Consider the following 18422-nt stretch of genomic DNA (forward strand, 5'->3'; position numbering starts at 1 on the left):
CTCGGGCTGGAACGAACCTGCTCTCAAATGCCAATTTAGTGCAGGGTTGACAGAGAGGTTGAAGGATATGCTGGTCTGCTACCCCAGTCCTGACTCCTTAGAGGAGACCATGACCTTAGCCATCAGATTAGACAGACAGACGGATTAGAGAGAGAGAGCGGGAGCATTTGTTTTCTCATCGCCTTCTCAAACCTGAGAACCTTCTCCTACCGGACCCAAGATGGAGGCTTAGTTGGACGAGCCCATGCAGCTTGGGATGACGCGAAGAGAACTACGCCGTCGTCGCGGCTCTTGTTTTTATTGTGCCGATTTCGACCACTGGGTTCGTCAATGTCCTAAAGCTCCTCCTTCCGGAAGATCGTCCAAGTCAGAGGGATCCAAGGACAAGGTATTCCCAGAGGTGGTAAGAAGCAAACTATTGCTGCCTGTCTCAATTTCCTTGGGGGTCTTAAAGGGGTCATGAAGTGCTTTTGTGGATTCTGGGTCAGCATTTAGTTTTGTTGATCTCAAATTTGTTGAACGGGTAGGGGTCCCAATTCTAAAATTGTCCACCCCGGTCCAGATGGTTGCTATCGACTCTACTCCCCTCCTGGGGGGCACGATAAAACTCTGTACTCCCGAGATTACCCTGTCTGTAGGGGTCTGCCACTCTGAGAAATGTTCTTTTTTCATTTTAGAGAATCTTCGGGTACAAGTAGTTCTTGGCATGCCCTGGCTTCAGCAACATAATCCGGTCATAAACTGGAGTTCGGGCGAGTAAGAGAGATGGGGTTCCAACTGTAGTTCTTGCTTAACTGTAGTTCAAGCTGGAGTTTCTTTTGATGCCCTTCCCCACTTTATTGCTGATTTTCATTATGTTTTTTTCACTGCTGAGACCGACACTCTCCCTCCCCATAGGCCTTATGACTGTGTTATTGAGTTAGTTCCCGAGTCCAAGTTTCCTAAGGGACGCATTTACAATCTCTCTGGTACTGAATGCACTGCCATGAGAGACTACATCCAGGAAAGTCTTAAGAAGGGACATATTAGGCCCTCCACCTCGCCCTTGGGAGCTGGGTTCTTTTTTGTTAAGAAAAAGGTCGGTGGTCTCAGACCCTGTATTGATTATAGAAACCTGAATAAAATTACTATTAGGAATCAATATTCCGGATTTATTTAACCAGAACTTGGGTGCTTCTTGGTTTTCTAAACTCGATTTGAGGGGGGCTTATAACTTGATTCGTATTAAGGAAGGTGATGAATGGAAAATGGCCTTTAATACCCCAGAAGGACACTTTCAGTATCTTGTTATGCCATTCGGTCTATGTAATGCCCCAGCTGTGTTTCAGAACTTTATGAACGACATTTTTAGAGAACTTATCGGCAAAGTTATGATTGTTTATCTTGATGATATTCTTGTCTTTTCACCTGACTGGAATACCCATGTATCTCACATCAGATCTGTTCTTAGAATCCTCAGGGAGAATCATCTGTCCGTTAAATTGGAGAAATGTGTGTTTGGAGTACAAGAGATTCCCTATCTTGGGTACATTCTTACTCCACATTCATTTAAAATGGATCCCAGTAAGGTTCAGGCTATCCAAGACTGGGTAAGACCATCCTCCTTAAAGGCACTTCAACGCTTTTTAGGATTCGCCAACTTTTATCGTAAATTCATAAAGAATTTTTCTGTTCTCGCTAAGCCCCTTACTGATTTAAAGGGAACCTGTCATGTGGATATTTGATTATAATCTAACTAATTATATACAATCATTAACTACTAAAAAGTGCCTTAGATGTATTCACTTACTGCTGTGACAGATGGTTACCTCATAATGTACACACAAAGATGCCACATGCTAATGAGCTGATTTGAGTCCAGCGTGATGTCAGTGAGTCCACTGTTTATTTAATTCAGAGCTATAGCCAATGCCCCTGCCCACCTGCTGCTGATTCATATAGAAAAAAACTGTCAATCAGCAGCAGGTAGGCGGGGAGAGTCAGGAGCTCATAAATATTCATGACTCATCATCAGCTGGAGCTTTTCAATACAAGATGTTGGCAGATTGACTGGGTCAATTAAAGAAAGTGACCCAGCATTTTGCTAAGAGAATCAGTCACTTATTTATGTTGCCCTTAGTTAGGACACCATAACACTGGTGACAGGTTCCCTTTAACTAAAAAAAGGGTCTGATCTTGTCAACTAGTCATTGGAGGCCTGTAAGGCCTTTGAGACTTAAACATTTTTTTTCAAGTGTCCCCAGTCTTGGTTCAGCCTAATCCTGAGGAACCTTTTGTGGTGGAGGTGGATGCCTCGGAGGATGGTGTGGGGGCCATTATTTCCCAGGGGTCTTCCAACTTCACAAATTTAAGACCGTGTGCCTTCTTCTCTCGCAAGTACTCTCCTTCGGAGAGAAATTACGACATTGGAAACCGCGAGTTACTGGCCATAAAATGGGCATTTGAAGAATGGAGGCATTTTTTAGAAGGGGCTAAACACTGTATTACGGTCCTCACTGATCATAAGAATTTAGTGTTTCTTGAGGCGGCTAAACGCCTTAATCTTAGGCAGGCTAGGTGGGCTCTATTTTTTACTCGTTTTAACTTCTCTGTTACTTTCAGGCCAGGAAGTAAAAATATTAAAGCAGATGCCTTGTCCCGGAGTTTTAATGCCATCCAACCTCCTGACGCTCCTCCTGAACCCATCTTATCGGCAAGCATCTTTGTGGCAGCGATATGCTCGGATCTTTCCTCTGAAATTCAACGAGCTCAGCAACTTGCTCCTCCACAAACTCCTTCAGATAAGTTGTTTGTTCCCTAGCATTTTCGTCTTATGGGTGAGTGTCATTACTCTGTTCTGTGTGGTCATCCAGGCATCGCTGCCACTAAAGAATTGCTGCTGAGGTCCTTCTGGTGGCCTACTTTGTCTAAGGATGTACGATCTTATGTTTGGCTTGTGAGGTATGTGCCAGATCTAAGACCCCGAGAACACATCCTGCTGGTGAACTAAAACCACTACCCATTCCCTGCAAACCATGGTCACACATTTCCATGGATTTTATTTCTGACCTGCCCCCCTCCGAGGGGAAGTCAGTGGTTTGGGTAGAGGTTGACCGTTTTAGCAAGATGGTACATTTTGTTCCTTTAAGTAAGCTCCCTGATGCGAAAACCTTAGCATCCTTGTTTATTGAACATGTGGTACGCCTGCATGGTGTCCCTGAAAATATTGTCTCTGATAGGGGCGTTCAGCTTGTTTCCGGATTCTGGAGAGCTTTTTGTCAAAGATGCGACATCTCTTTATCCTTTTCGTCTGCTTTCCATCCAGAGACTAATGGGCAGACGGAACGGTTAAATCAGGCAGTGGAACTTTTCCTGAGGTGTTGTGTCACACAATCAGCTTTTATGGGTGAGGTATCTCCCGTTGGCAGAGTTTGCCATCAACAATCGGGTTAATTCGTCTACGGGAGTATCTCCTTTTTTTTGTAATAGTGGTTTTCATCCTCGTTTTAGCTCTAATTCCTCTGCGTTCTCACTCAACCCACAGGCAGATGCTTTCACCTCTAGACTGTGCACAGTCTGGGCCTTCAAGCGAACCTGAAAAAGGCCCAGGAGTTTCAGCGCAGACATGCCAATAACAAACGTTCCAAGGGAGTAAATTTCGTACTCGGCGATAAAGTATGGTTGTCGACTAAGAATCTTTCTTTGAAACATTGTTCTTGAAAATTCTCTCCGCATTTCATAGGACCATATAATATTATTGAGGTTATTAACCCAGTGTCTTTTAGAGTAAAACTACCCAACTCCCTTCGTATACATGATGTGTTTCATAAGTCTTTACTCAAGAAATATGTGTCGCCAGTGGTTCCTTCTAAAAAACCTCCCCCACCTGTGGAGGTTGAAGGTCAGGAAGATTTTGTCATCTCTAGAATCATGGATATTAGAAAGGTTAGAAACTCCTTTCAATACCTGGTCCACTGGAAAGGTTTTGGACCCGAGGAGAGGTCCTGGGTACCTGTGTCCAGGATGCATGCTTCCAGCTTAATTGCTAAGTTTCACCGGGAACACCCTGAGAAACCTTGTCCACAATGCTTGGGTCCGGTGGCCCCTCGTAAATGGGGTGGGGGGGAACTGTAACGGGGCGCCGAAGGCGCACTCGGTCTCCCATCAGCCGCAGACCTGCTGCTTAGCTTCGGGAGCGAGGATCTGTGTTTGGCCTCGTTCCCAGGGCGGCTTTGCTAGCTGGGAGGCTCCCTGCTCCTAGGTCTGCCTTGAGCGCCGAGCTGATCACTCGGTGCTCAACTTGTCTGTCTGTCGGTCATGTGACGCTGGCCACGTCACATGACCCTCACTCCCCACTATAAATACAGGCGCCTGCTGGCTACAGGTTGCCTGTGATTTTCGTCTCTAGGGCTGTGTGTACTATTATTATTGCTTCCTACTTGACCTCTGGTATTGACCTTGTTTGTTTCCTGACCTCGCTTTGCCCGCTCCCTTGGTACCTATGCTATCTCTCGAATTTGACCTCGGCTCGTTCTCGGATTTCGTCTCCTGCCTCATCCCTTGTATTGATGTGACCTCCCGGACCGACCTCGGCTAGTTGACCCGCCATTGCCTTTCCCATCACTGGGTACTGTTGTCTTATCTACCTCCCTGTCTATCCGTTTGCCTTAGTCTTGTGTACCGCCTTCTGCCTTGGCTGTCTGTTCCTCTCTTTCTCTGTTCGCTCTGCTCTACACTTACGTAGGTCAGGGACCGTCGCCCAGTTGCGCCTCGTCACCTAGGGCGGGTGGTGCAAGTAGGCAGGGACAGGGTTGAGGGTGGCAGTTTAGGGGGTGCACTTTCTCCCTACCTTCCTTACCCGTGACAATACCAGTACCGGTACCGCCGCACGCTTCACATGCAGACGCTTTCTCTGACTGCTTGGCTACAATGTTATTACTATTACCGCACACCCGTTAATACTCCTGATGAAAAGCCTGCAACAGGGTCTTTGAAACGCGTAGGGTTAGGGTAGCAGAATAGCTTTCTTTTCTTTTTTTTGTAATGTTACTAACCATAATTTATTTTTGGTCCCACTAGGAGACATGGCTTTTATAATCCATACCTTGTGTGCAGGCAGTCTATTAGGCTGTGTCTGTGGCACAGTCTAATAGACATACAATTATAGCATGCCTGGGTGCCTTTGTTAAACCCCTGGTTGCAATGGCAATGCAATACATATTTGGGGGGAAGGCCCATACCTATGTGTAACTGCCTAGATGCCATCTAGGGATTTAAGTGACCGGCATAAGAGTTAACTCTAATGCCAGGCGTTACAATAGGAGCCCGGTTATAGTCAGTGCCAGGCTTCTGCAGTCTTCTGGATCGCTGTATCAGCACAGTCTGTGCATGGTCTCTACAGTTCCTGCTGCCTGTGCCACTCTTGTATCTAAGAATTTTCTAGTGCTGCACCAATTTTCTGGACTTTTCTGCACTACCCCAGATAATTAAGACCAATTTCACATGGCTATAATTTGATCAGTATTTTGCATTACTATTTTTAAGCCAAGACCAGCAAGAGCATAAAACATGGACTAGATGCAAATCTTTGAGTTAGAGCTCATGCACATGGCCATTGCCTTTCTGTGGTCCTTTGTAAAATTGTCCTATCTTTGTCCATAAAACAGACAAGAACAGGACAGGTCTTTATTTTTTTTTTTTTGCGGGGCTGTGGAAAGGACATACGGATGTAAACAGCACACTGGCCCTATCAAAGTGAATAGGTCCACATCCGACCCACAAAAATATGTGCATCTGATGCGAACCAAAAATATGTTCATGTGTATGAGCCCTTGTAGTTTGAATACTGCCATGTGAGAGTGGCCTAATTCCTAACATCGACAGTTTTAAGCAGAACGTAAAAACATTTTTTTTAAGGCAGATTTATCACATTCCTAGTCTGACTCTATTCCATTCACCCCTTCCTCCCTTTTCTACACTGTTCCTTCAAACCTGATCCTTTTATTCAGCACTCTCCCCCATGTTCCCTACACCCTAATGCACTTCATATTTGTGCATATACTGACCAGGTGACTGCCTCATGATACTTAATATATTCAACCCTATTTTTGTATTATATTTTTTATATAAAAGATGGCTGGACCATTGAACAAAACAAAAACGTTTTATCTTTTCTGTTATCCCAGTGCCCTAATATATAGTAAGCTCATGACAGGACTTTTCTATGTAATGACTGATTTTTTTTGTATATGTACCATGATATCACAGACAAGATAGAAATTGCTCCATCTCTACCCTCTGAATTTTATAGTGCTGCAGAAAAAGTGGGAGCTATATAAATAAAGATTATTATCATTATATATGTAAAAGTGGCATTAGTATAACAATTTTTTTCTTAATTTGTAGGTGCATCAGACCTCGAAGTAAACAAATTGCCGTTGTTGTCCTGTGGGACAAGGTGCTTCTTATTGCTGGACGTGCCAAAGAGAACATTTTGTATCCTTTCAATTTTTTATGTTAAATTCATTTTTTAAAAGGGTTGTCTCATCTCACTATTACTAAGGTGTGATGGGACTAAGCCCTGACCACCAGGTGGCTTGGAAACAGTGGAGCAGGCCAGTGCTGGGCCAGTGCTGTCCGCATCCACATTTCCGGTCCGCGGCCCTGCACTTCCTGTCCGCGGCTCAGCAAAAAAATAGAGCATGTCCTATTCTTGTCCGCAGCTGTGGACAAGAATAGGAATCCTCTATATAGTGCAGACGATGTGTGGTGTCAGTGTTTTGCGGACCGCAAAACACTACGGACGTCTGAATGGACCCTTATGCTGCAAGGTTCTAACAGCTCCAGCACATGCCAATGAATCCTGATATTCATGAGCTTATTCATGAGCATTGATATTTTTTTCCAACTGAATCAGCACCAGGTGGGCAGGGCAAACCAGAAACTCATGAATATTGAACAATTTAACAAAATGGCTGGGTCAATTAAAGAAAGTGACCCAGCATTTTGCCAAGAGCGTCTGTTACTTGTTTGTTTTGCACTTAGGCTACTTTTACATGTGCACTACAGCCTTCTGGCAGGTCTCCACCAGACCCCATTATAGTTAATGGTGCCAACGGGCATTCTAGTAGCATCCGACATGGAACAACCTGCCAGAATAATGTGCCGCAGAGTGAAACTAAGCTCAGTTAGGACAGCATTAAACTGGTGACAGATTCCTTTTAAGCGAGTAAATATTGTTAAACCCTTAACAACCATTACATATTTCCTTTGGATGAGGAAACCTTTATTGTCTCTGAACTTGATGGTGTCAGACTTATTTCTCATTCTACACATGAATTTCTTCATGAAATTCCAAGTATGTATGATATCAGTACATGTTAAGTTGTAAACCTTTGTAGACTTTTTTCTTCCAATTCATCTGAAATTTAAAAACAAAAAGTAAAGTGACCATGCCATTTGAGAATGTAGGTAAGTATGCTATGCAGTACATCTTTTATCATTTCCTGCTTTTCAACTGCATTTCCTGAAACAGTTTTCTGCCCTTCCAAGGCTTGCAGAACTTCGTGGTCACCTGCTGTGATTTTCTAGTTACCATGGCACTCTAGCAATGAGGATTTGTCTAGGTTTTTGTTAAATAAAATGTTGATATAATATAGACCAACTGAGGAGGCAAGGCTTAGCCAGGGGCTAGACTTAACAATACTTTCGACCTGATAGAGAGAGGACACAGCCACTTGTTTCGTAGCCAGACACAGAAGTATAAGACGGAGGATTGGGTCATTGATGATATCCTGGGACACTTCAGAAGATTTATTTATACATTTCTAAGTATTAAAGGAGTTTTTTGAGATATTTTAACTGATGACCTACTTTCTGCATAGGTCATCAGTATCTGAAAGGTGGGGCACAGACACCCTGGACCCTCGCCGATCAGCTGTTTGAAGAGGCATCTGCCCTCGCAGCAGCGCTATGGCATTTTATCAGCTCACGAAGCACGGCACCATACTTTGTAAAGCGGCATTGTTTGTTATCGCAGCTCAGCCGAATCCACTATGATAGGTCTGAGCTGCGCCTAGGCCATGTGACTAATGAAGGTGACCGCACATGGCCTAGGTAAATCTGCAAGAAGGCCATGGAATTTCTGTGAGCACTGGTACTTTCCAAATAGCTGATCTGTGGGGGTCCTGTTAGGGTTGGGCGATATTCCGGTGTTCACGATATACCGCAGTATTAAAAAACAGCGATATCGCTGTTTCCTAATTACCGCGGTATTTTGTGATGTCATCGAAGCGGTCATGTGCGCTGACCGCTTCTAAATGTGCGTCCGCCCGCCCCTGCACCTTGCATAGCGCTGAGAAGTACAACACATTACTTCCACTCGCTCCTGGCTCATTCTTGCTCCGCCTCCCTTATTCAAGTCTCGAGACTCCACCCACCATCTGACATCACCGTCCGTTACCCACCCATGCCGGTACTATGTGGCGAACTCTGTGTGAGTAGGGTGTCTCTGGAGAGACTTTTCCTGCGGCTGCCTCGCTCGTGTGCTCTGGTGACAAAATTAGAAACTTACTACTTCCCGCAGCGGGCCGCCCCCGGCTTTCCCTCCTCCTTGCTCCCATATTCAAATCTCCTCCCACCGAAATCTCATGTCAGAATCAGAGCACACAAGCTAGGGAAAAGTATATCGTAAAGTATTATTCTATGTATGGTGGCCTGTGGCCACACGACTTTATTATAACATCTCCTTCTGGCCCCCGCCCCCTACAGTGTAACGTCTCCCTGTGGCCCCCATACAGTGTAATGTCTCCTTGTGGCCCCCCATACAGTATAACATCTCCTTGTGGCCCCCCATACAGTATAACATCTCCTTGTGGCCCCCCATACAGTATAACGTCTCCTTGTGGCCTTCCATACAGTATAACATCTCCTTGTGGCCCCCCATACAGTATAACGTCTCCTTGTGGCCCCCATACAGTATAACGTCTCCCTGTGGCCCCCCATACAGTATAACGTCTCCTTGTGGCTGCCCCCATACAGTATAATGTCTCCTTGTGGCCCCCATACAGTATAATGTCTCCTTGAGGCCCCCATACAGTATAATGTCTCCTTGAGGCCCCCATACAGTATAACGTCTCCTTGTGGCCCCCATACAGTGTAACGTCTCCTTGTGGCCCCCATACAGTGTAACATCTCCTTGTGGCCCCCATACAGTGTAACGTCTCCTTGTAGCCCCCCCATACAGTATAACGTCTCCTTGTAGCCCCCCCATACAGTATAACGTCTCCTTGTAGCCCCCCCTTACAGTATAACGTCTCCTTGTGGCCCCCATACAGTATAATGTCTCCTTGAGGCCCCCATACAGTATAATCTCTCCTTGTGGCTGCCCCCATACAGTATAATGTCTCCTTGAGGCTCCCATACAGTATAACGTCTCCTTGTGGCTGCCCCCATACAGTATAACGTCTCCTTGTGGCCCCCATACAGTATAACGTCTACTTGTGGCCCCCATACAGTATAACGTCTACTTGTGGCCCCCATACAGTATAACGTCTCCTTGTGGCCCCCATACAGTATAACGTCTACTTGTGGCCCCCATACAGTATAACGTCTCCTTGTGGCTGCCCCCATACAGTATAACGTCTCCTTGTGGCTGCCCCCATACAGTATAACGTCTCCTTGTGGCTGCCCCATACAGTATAACGTCTCCTTGTGGCCCCCCATACAGTATAACGTCTCCTTGTGGCCCTCATACAGTATAACGTCTCCTTGTGGCCCCCCATACAGTATAACGTCTCCCTGTGGCCCCCCATACAGTATAACGTCTCCTTGTGGCTGCCCCCATACAGTATAACGTCTCCTTGTGGCTGACCCCATACAGTATAACGTCTCCTTGTGGCTGCCCCCATACAGTATAATGTCTCCTTGTGGCCCCCATACAGTATAACGAACGTCTCCTTGAGGCCCCCATACAGTATAACGTCTCCTTGTGGCCCCCATACAGTGTAACATCTCCTTGTGGCCCCCATACAGTGTAACATCTCCTTGTGGCCCCCATACAGTGTAACGTCTCCTTGTAGCCCCCCATACAGTATAAAGTCTCCTTGTAGCCCCCCCATACAGTATAACGTCTCCTTGTGGCCCCCATACAGTATAATGTCTCCTTGAGGCCCCCATACAGTATAATCTCTCCTTGTGGCTGCCCCATACAGTATAATGTCTCCTTGAGGCCCCCATACAGTATAACGTCTCCTTGTGGCTGCCCCCATACAGTATAACGTCTCCTTGTGGACCCCATACAGTATAACGTCTCCTTGTGGCTGCCCCCATACAGTATAATGTCTCCTTGTGGCCCCCATACAGTATAATGTCTCCTTGTGGCCCCCATACAGTGTAACATCTCCTTGTGGCCCCCATACAGTGTAACGTCTCCTTGTGGCCCCCATACAGTGTAACGTCTCCTTGTAGCCCCTCATACAGTATAATCTCTCCTTGTGGCTCCCCATACAGTATAACGTCTCCTTGTAGCCCCCCCATACAGTATAACGTCTCCTTGTGGCCCCCATACAGTATAATGTCTCCTTGAGGCCCCCATACAGTATAATCTCTCCTTGTGGCTGCCCCCATACAGTATAATGTCTCCTTGAGGCTCCCATACAGTATAACGTCTCCTTGTGGCTGCCCCCATACAGTATAACGTCTCCTTGTGGCCCCCATACAGTATAACGTCTACTTGTGGCCCCCATACAGTATAACGTCTCCTTGTGGCTGCCCCCATACAGTATAACTTCTCCTTGTGGCTGCCCCATACAGTATAACGTCTACTTGTGGCCCCCATACAGTATAACGTCTCCTTGTGGCTGCCCCCATACAGTATAACGTCTCCTTGTGGCTGCCCCCATACAGTATAACGTCTCCTTGTGGCTGCCCCCATACAGTATAATGTCTCCCTGTGTTTTTTTTCTTTTAAACGGGTATTTATCGCGATATATATCGTTATCGCGATAAATTTCTTAATATCGTTATCATCTAAATATTTTTGGTATCGCCCAACCCTAGGTCCTGGGTGTTAAACCCCAACCGATCAGATACTGATGACCTATCCAGAGGATAGTTCATCAATTAAAATATCTCTGAAAACCCCTTTAATTGTTATATTAAAAAAAAGTAACGAAGGTGAGGAAGAAAGTAATGGAGGAAGTGGTGAGATATTTTAGATTTCTGTGCATTTTATGGTGCATCAGTTACTGATGATCTATTTAGAACAGGGTTGCACAACGTTTTCTGGTTGGGGGCCACATTGACAGACTGAGCAAATAACAAGGGCCGAAAATACAATTTTAAGGGGTATTACGAACTGAAATACTGTATTTATGGCATATTGAACACACAGTATATACCATTAATGTCTAGTTACAGTTCTAGGACTCCCATCTAATGGGAGAATACATGAAAAATACATGCGAGCAGCCACAAGACAGACATACATGTCTGTTACCAGATGATTAGGGGCCACAGGTTGTGCACCTCTGATTTAGAGTATAGGTCATAGTAACATAATTTCTAAGGCTGAAAAAAGACATCTGTCCATCCAGTTCAGCCTGTTATCCTGCAAGTTGATCCAGAGGAAGGCAAAAAAAATCTCAGAAAACCCTTTTAAATTATAGGGTTATTCTTTCTTACAGTGAAAAATTGACTGGAAGGTATTTTTAGATTGTGTATTAGTTATTTTGCTTCATTTAAGGATGCCTTTTGTATATCCCATCTGTTCTGCTCAATCAGCACTGCTGCTTATAAACTTCCATTGGAGTTGATGCTATTAAGGTGTAAACAAAAAATGTGCTAATATAACAATATTTTATGGGGTTTTGTTTTTTTAGAAGCAACTGAAGACATTTTTAAAATTGCTTCAATGGCCCCAGGTGCACTTTTGATGGAAGCACAAAAGGAATATGAGGTACATTTCAGCTTGAAATCATGCTAATTTGAACTTGCACACTCTGTCATACTGTGGTGGCGGCTCCAAAGACTTTGATGGCAGAGTGAACATACTATGGTCTAAGGCAGGGATGCCCAACCTGCGGCCCTCCAGCTGTTGCAACTCCCAACATTCCCTTATATCTGTAGGCTGTCTGGGCATGCTGGGAGTTAGTTTTGCAACAGAGGGAGGGCCGCAGGTTGGGCATCCCTGGTCTAAGGCAATATTTTGATATTAAAGGGGTTATCCCTTGACTAATGTAAAAATTAGAAGTCGCATAATAAATGACAACCTCTTTCTAACAAAGCTAGAACCACATTGATCCTGTACCACACATGGATCCAGAGATCTCCCCATTCATTGCTGTGCTAGATTTATATCAAGCTGGCAGCTCAGGGGAGTGTCTTTTCTGCTGGAGGCCAGGGGGCGTGTCTCAGCTATCCCTATCACAGCTCAGGAGGCTGTTGAAGAATGAAACTGAGCATGTGCAAGCTTCTCAGTGAGCAGGTCATAGAAATAAGAAAAAAAAACAGTAGGTGGTGCTATACAGATACATTTTATTGAATAACTCAGTGGCTATGCTACATTTTTAATTACATGCATTTCAAAAGTATTCAGATCCAAGTGCTGGTTTGAAAACTGTTGAATATTTTTCGTGGGACAACCCCTTTAAGAATAGCATAGACTGCTGCACTATTCAGCTGCTTACTAATGACATACCATTATGTCTACTCCAAAAACCTAAACATGTTGGGTATTTATAAGCTAATTGAGTGAGTTTTGTGCATGTAAAGTCAGATGAAATTGTGTTATTTTTGTTTTTATACTGAAAAACAATACCTTAAAAGTAAAATAATTTTTTTTTAGTCTCCATATTCTGACCCCTATCACTTTTTTGTATTTATGTATGCGGAGCTATGTAAAGACTAATTTTTTGCGGGGCGATCTGTACTGTTCAGTGATACTATTTTGGAGCGTTTATGACTTTTTAATCACTTTTTAAATTTTTTTGTGGGAGGAGAAGCGATAAAAAAAACAACGACTTGGCCATTTTTTTTCCGTTTCGCCGGTTTCCCTATCGGATAATTTTTTTTAATATTTTGATAGTACGGGCATTTTTGCACGCCGGAATACATATGATGTGTATTTTTTTTTTATTTATTACATTTATTTTATTTTTCATTTTGGGGAAAAAGAGGTGATTAGAATTTTTTTTTTTTTTTTTTATCTATAAAAACCTTTTTTTTTTTTTTTTACATATATATAATTCCCATAGATCATTGGATTGCTTTTCTCATAGATTCCAAAGCATTAGCATTGGAGTCTGAGGATTTTACATTATTTCTATAGAGCCCTGCCACAAGCCTGTAAAACAGCCTAGGGCAGCGCTAAAGACTGCCCATTCGTGCCAATGACATTACTTGGCTCACTGCTAGACGAAAGTCTCCACCAAGCATACCCATGTGAAGCCCGATACGTCACAGGTAGTAAAGAAAAAGACCTTGCGTGCTGGTAGTAAAGAAAAAGCCCTTGGGTGTCAGACCCCTGAGGATAGGTCATCAATATTAAAAGCCTGGAGAACTCCTTTAATGCAGAAATCCAGGTAATTCCGAAGGGTTTATGTACTTTTTTTTGCAACTGTATTGTGTACCATGTTAACCACTTCACCAAGAAATAATTAATCTAGTCATTGCATTTTAAGGATTGCTTATTTTATTTTAGAAAGAAAGCCAGAAGGCTGATGACTACCTTCGTGAGATAAAGGATCAAAACCTGCTTCCTGTAGCTGTAGCAAATTGCATTGAGGCAGCCGGTTATGAACATTCAGCAGAAATGCAAAAATCATTGTTAAGGGTAAGTTTGCACTTTTACTACAGAAAAACTGATCTGTGTGAATATGTACAGTTCTAAATGAATTATCTTGTAGAGCCACCTTCATCAGAAGTAAAGGTGGTCATACTCATAGAATAGCTGTTAACCCAAAGATATGATCACCATGTTGGGGTGGGGGGAGGGGCAGAAAACAATAGGCTTGTTAATTAGCTCATTAACCACCTCCGGACCGCCTAACGCAGGATCGCGTTCCGGAGGTGGCAGCGCTGCGCAGAGTCACGCATATACGCGTCATCTCGCGAGACGCGAGATTTCGCTCCAAGCCGGCCCGCGCATGCGCATCGCGGGCCAGCAAAATTAAAAGAAGTATTTCGTCACCAGCCTGCCAGCAACGATCATTGGCTGGCAGGCTGGCGATTTTCAAAAAATCCAATCCAAAGTCATATAACAGATCATATTAGTAAATATGATCTGTTATATGGCTTGTCTGCTCCTGTGCTGGTCCTTTTCGTCGGTTGGATCCAGCACAGGAGCAGACTGAACTGTGAGTAGCACCAACACTACACCTTAGCCCCAGATCACCCACCTGCACCCCAATTAACCCTTTGATCACCCCTTTGATCGCCCCTGTCAATCACTAGTGAAAGGAAAAAAAGTGATCAGTGTAAACTGTCACTTTTTTTTTTTCACTGGTATTGGCTGTTAGGTTTTAGGGATTATTTAGGCCCCTTGGTTAGGTAGTTAGCGTCAGTTAGCGCCCAGCCCACCGCACCGCAGTCACTTTTATTCGCTGTTTAGCGTATCGCTAATCAGCATTTGTACTTTTATAGTATCTGTAAGTGATCAAAACTGATCACGGTCAGATCTATAATAGTATTAGTGTCACCTTAGCTCGCCCTCCACCCAAAACGCAGTGTTTGCCCGATCAGGCCTGATCGGTCGCCCACACGTGCGTTCACCCACGCCCGCCCCACCGCAGTGACAAAAAATATATATTTTTTGATCACTGCACATTCATTTTACACGCACTGCGGCGATAAAAAAATCAGTTTTGATATTTTTTATCAACCGCAGCAGCCTCCGGTACTTCGCTAGCCTCCCCTTTGTAAGACAGGTTTGCTTTTTTTCTTGGGTAGTCTCAGGGAATACCCCTAAATTTAGTAGTCCAAAATGTCAAACAGGGGGTATTCTTCTGAAGAGGCCTACAGGATTCTGACCCAGTCGGATGAGGAGTGGGAACCCTCATCTGATGAATCTAGCGGGTCAGAATATGAACCTGTAGAAAGCAGTGGCTCTCTGACCCAAAGTTCGGACGAGGAGGTGGAGGTCCCTGATAGCACCAGGCGTACCAGGCCCCGTGTCGCTAGACCACAGGTTACGCAGGATCCGCTTCAAGAGCAGCAGAGTGGGGCTGTCGCTGCCGGATCACGTGGTGAGGCATACACCAGCAGCGCAGCCCTTCCTGGACCTAGTACCAGCACTGCCGTACAACCTGGTGAAGTAGCGAGCACCAGAAGGGCAGTTGAAGCTGGTACGGTGGCACGTGCAATAGTTACCCCGTCGCAGCCACCGCACAGACAGGCCCGTAGAGCCCCTAGAGTCCCTGAGGTGCTGGCAAATCCTGATTGGCAGTCACCAACTTCAGCCGCACCAGTAGTTCCCCCTTTCACCGCCCAGTCTGGAGTTCGGGTTGAGACGGCTCAAATCGGTTCGGCCCTGGGATTTTTTGAGCTGTTCTTGACTGCGGAGCTCTTGGACTTAGTTGTGGCAGAGACAAACCGGTATGCCAATTTATAACCGCAAACCCGGGAAGCTATTATGCCCAGCCTTTCCGGTGGAAACCAGTCCAAGTTTCCGAACTTAAAATTTTTCTGGGCCTTCTCCTCAACATGGGCCTGACAAAAAAGCATGAATTGCGGTCATATTGGTCAACGCACCCAATTCATCACATGCCCATGTTCTCTGCTGCTATGTCCAGGACCCGATTTGAGACCATCCTCCGTTTTCTGCATTTTAGCGACAACACCACCTCCCGTCCCAGAGGCCACCCTGCTTTTGACCGGCTCCACAAAATTCGGCCCCTCATAGACCATTTCAACCTGAAATTTGCAGATTTGTATACCCCTGAGCAAAACATCTGCGTAGACGAGTCCCTAATACATTTTACCGGGCGCCTTGGCTTCAAACAATACATCCCAAGCAAGCGTGCCCGGTATGGGGTCAAATTGTATAAGCTCTGTGAAAGGGCCACAGGCTATACCCACAAATTTCGGATCTATGAGGGAAAAGATCAGACCCTGGAGCCGGTCGGTTGCCCTGACTACCTGGGGAGCAGTGGGAAGACAGTCTGGGACTTGGTGTCACCCTTATTCGGCAAGGGGTACCATCTTTATGTGGACAATTTCTACACAAGTGTGGCCCTCTTTAGGCATTTGTTTCTAGAACGGATTTGCGCCTGTGGCACCGCGCGAACTAGTCGCGTGGGCTTCCCCCAACGGCTTGTAACCACCCGTCTTGCAAGGGGGCAGAGGGCTGCCTTGTGTAACGAAGAACTGCTCGCGGTGAAATGGAGAGACAAGCGTGACGTTTACATGCTCTCCTCCATTCACGCAGACACGACAATCCAAATTGAGCGAGCAACCCGTGTCATTGAAAAGCCCCTCTGTGTCCACGACTATAATGCGCTCATGGGAGGGGTGGACTTCAATGACCAGATGTTGTCTCCGTATTTAGTTTCCCGCAGAACCAGACGCTGGTATAAGAAGGTGTCTGTATATTTGATTCAATTGGCGCTGTACAATAGTTTTGTTCTCTACAGTAAGGCTGGGAGAACACGATCCTTCCTCAAATTCCAGGAAGAGATCATCGAGAACCTCCTGTATCCAGAAGGTTCCGTGGCCCCATCCACCAGTGTAGTTAGCCGTCTACACGAGCGACATTTCCCCAGTGTCGTTCCTGGTACCTCAACCCAACCGTCACCCCGAAAAAGATGTCGTGTCTGTAGCAGGAGTGGAATAAGGCGTGACACCCGCTATTTCTGTCCTGACTGTGCTGACCACCCTGCCCTATGCTATGGAGAGTGTTTCCGGAAGTACCACACACAGGTACACCTAGCATAGGGATCACATCTCACCAGGACAGGCACACAGGGCTATTAGGGCCCATTCACTCACAGCTGCTGCAAACCTCTCCTTTCACCTGGGATAAAGTGCATAACGTACTTCGCCACATCTTTGGGCGATTTGCGCTTTGCACATTGTCCCATGGGGAAGGAGAGGTTTGTTCTATAAAGGTAAAAAAAACTAAACAAAAAAAAAATTACCGGTAAGTAAAAAAGTTAAAAAAGTTAAAAAAAGTTAATATGTTCTGTTCTAAAGTTAATAAAGTTATTGCTTTGCGGCCTGGTTTTTTCTTTTTTGTTTTGTTTTTTTTACCTTTCAGGTGGACCAACCGATCGACTAGCTGCAGCACTGATGTGCATTCGGACAGAAGCATTGCGCTGCTGTCAGATTACACGCAAGTCGGTGTATGCGGCGCTGCAAGACGAGATTTCTCCTCTGCAGTAAAAGATACGTTTGCCGAGGCATATGAGCTGAGGAGGTGGCGGTGTTCATATACTTTGGCAAACACTTTGTATATATAAAAAAAAAAATCCCGGCAATGATTTATTCATCCACATCGATTGATGTGAATGGAGAAATCTGGTTTGCCAGGGCATACGAGCTAAGTGGGTATGGATGTTGGGCGGAGCTCCTATGTCCTGGCAGACGCCTTTCCCCTCCTTTTTCTTTTTTTGGCAGAGATTTTTTCATCCACATTGATCGATGCGAATGAAGAAATCTGTGCCGTTCATTTTTTTCTTTCAGCCCAGAGGCTGAACGGAAAAAAAAAATCTCATTACCCGTATGCTCAATATAAGGAGAATAGCAGAAACTCCTAATGCTGGGCATACATGTAATGATTGCGGAGACCCTCAAATGCCAGGGCAGTACAAACACCCCACAAATAACACCATTTTGGAAAGAAGACACCCCAAGGTATTCGCTGAGGGGCATATTGAGTCCATGAAAGATTGAAATTTTTGTCCCAAGTTAGCGGAAAGGGAGACTTTGTGAGAACAAAATCAAAAAAATCAATTTCCGCTAACTTGTGCCAAAAAATTTTTTTTTCAATGAACTCGCCATGCCCCTCATTGAATACCTTGGGGTGTCTTCTTTCCAAAATGGGGTCACATGTGGGGTATTTATACTGCCCTGGCATTTTAGGGGCCCCAAAGCGTGAGAAGAAGTCTGGTATCCAAATGTCTAAAAATGCCCTCCTAAAAGGAATTTGGGCCCCTTTGCCCACCTAGGCTGCAAAAAAGTGTCACACATCTGGTATCTCCGTATTCAGTAGAAGTTGGTGAATGTGTTTTGGGGTGTCATTTTACATATACCCATGCTGGGTGAGAGAAATATCTTGGCAAAAGACAACTTTTCCCATTTTTTTATACAAAGTTGGCATTTGACCAAGATATTTATCTCACCCAGCATGGGTATATGTAAAAAGACACCCCAAAACACATTCCCCAACTTCTACTGAATACGGAGATACCACATGTGTGACACTTTTTTGCAGCCTAGGTGGGCAAAGG

The 18422-nt window shown here is 45.0% G+C and overlaps 1 protein-coding gene across 3 annotated transcripts in view; it reads left to right on the forward strand.

The window, feature by feature from the left end:
- The window catches only part of VPS16 (VPS16 core subunit of CORVET and HOPS complexes), a 558269-nt gene that overhangs the window by 239778 nt on the left and 300069 nt on the right, over positions 1 to 18422 (forward strand). For all 3 annotated transcript variants that reach the window (XM_040439647.1, XM_040439649.1, XM_040439648.1), the window contains exons 9-12: positions 6385 to 6474; positions 7242 to 7336; positions 11859 to 11935; positions 13679 to 13810. In XM_040439647.1, coding sequence (XP_040295581.1) covers positions 6385 to 6474; positions 7242 to 7336; positions 11859 to 11935; positions 13679 to 13810 — 394 coding nt within the window. The remainder of the gene's footprint in view (positions 1 to 6384; positions 6475 to 7241; positions 7337 to 11858; positions 11936 to 13678; positions 13811 to 18422) is intronic.

This window comes from Bufo bufo, chromosome 7, assembly GCF_905171765.1.
Source record: "Bufo bufo chromosome 7, aBufBuf1.1, whole genome shotgun sequence".
In the NCBI taxonomy this organism is placed as follows: Eukaryota; Metazoa; Chordata; class Amphibia; order Anura; family Bufonidae; genus Bufo; species Bufo bufo.